Source organism: Seriola lalandi, unplaced genomic scaffold (assembly GCF_002814215.2).
Source record: "Seriola lalandi dorsalis isolate HSWRI2012SDOR001 ecotype SW California unplaced genomic scaffold, Sedor1 jcf7180001960717, whole genome shotgun sequence".
NCBI lineage: Eukaryota > Metazoa > Chordata > Actinopteri > Carangiformes > Carangidae > Seriola > Seriola lalandi.
The window spans coordinates 1-815 of record NW_019431386.1 but is presented as its reverse complement, the minus strand read 5'-3'; the positions used below and the strand labels follow the sequence as shown (position 1 = coordinate 815).

At 59.3% G+C, this 815-nt stretch overlaps 1 protein-coding gene across 1 annotated transcript; it reads right to left on the bottom strand.

Moving 5' to 3' along the window:
• Window positions 1–5: 5 nt before the first annotated feature.
• Window positions 6–812, bottom strand: LOC111667495 (uncharacterized; the record flags this gene model as incomplete). Its single annotated transcript, XM_023423253.1, has 2 exons — window positions 6–558; window positions 643–812. Coding segments are annotated over 2 exons (723 nt in total), but the record flags the coding sequence as incomplete, so codon positions are not given.
• Between the last annotated feature and the right edge of the window lie 3 nt (window positions 813–815).

Below are 815 nucleotides of genomic sequence, written 5' to 3'. Positions count from 1 at the left end.
GACTCCCACAGAGCAGCCAGCTGCTTCTTCAGGTTCTGGACGTCGGTGTCCAGCTTGTCCTTCAGCTCCTCTCCGTATGGAGCCAGGTTCTGCTGGATCTCCTGGGTCTTCTGCTTCAGCTGGGTCTGGAAGTTCTGGGTCAGGGGGATCATGCTGGTCTGAAACTCCTCCAGACTCTGCTCCATCTTCTGCTTCATCTCCTGGGTGTAGGGAAGCATCTGGGCCTGCAGCTGCTGCACGCTCACGTCCAGCTGCCCCTTCAGCTCCTGGCTCTTCTGCAGCAGCACGGCCTTCAGGGCCTCTGGGTCCATGGCCTCAGCGTAGGGGGTCGCCTCCCTCCTCAGCTCCTCCACCTGCTTCTGGAGGTCCGACACCAGCTCCTCGGCGTAGGGCTTCAGGCCGGCGCTCACGGCGGTCAGATCTTTCTCCAGACGGGCCTTCAGCCGCTCGGACTCCTGGGTAAGCTGGGTCATGAAGTCCTGGGTGAGAGGAGCCACCTGAGTCCGCACAGCGACCACGTACTGGTTCACGGCGTCGGCGCTCTGAGAGATCTTTGCGCTGCGAGACAGAAAAGAAAGGGTCAGTAAGTGAAAGGTGTTTGTCTCTGATGTCATTCAGCTTCTTCATCCAGTCGTCTCTCACCTGACTTCCTGTCCCAGCTCCGACGCTCTGATCTGCTTCACTGTGTCTCCAGCCGTCAGCGTCGCTTTAGCAACATAGTCCCAGAAAGCCTCTTCCACCACCTGCAGCTTGCTCCTGGGCGGCTCCTGCCACAGGATGTTGGCATTGCAAACTGCAGAAGAGGTCAGAGGTCA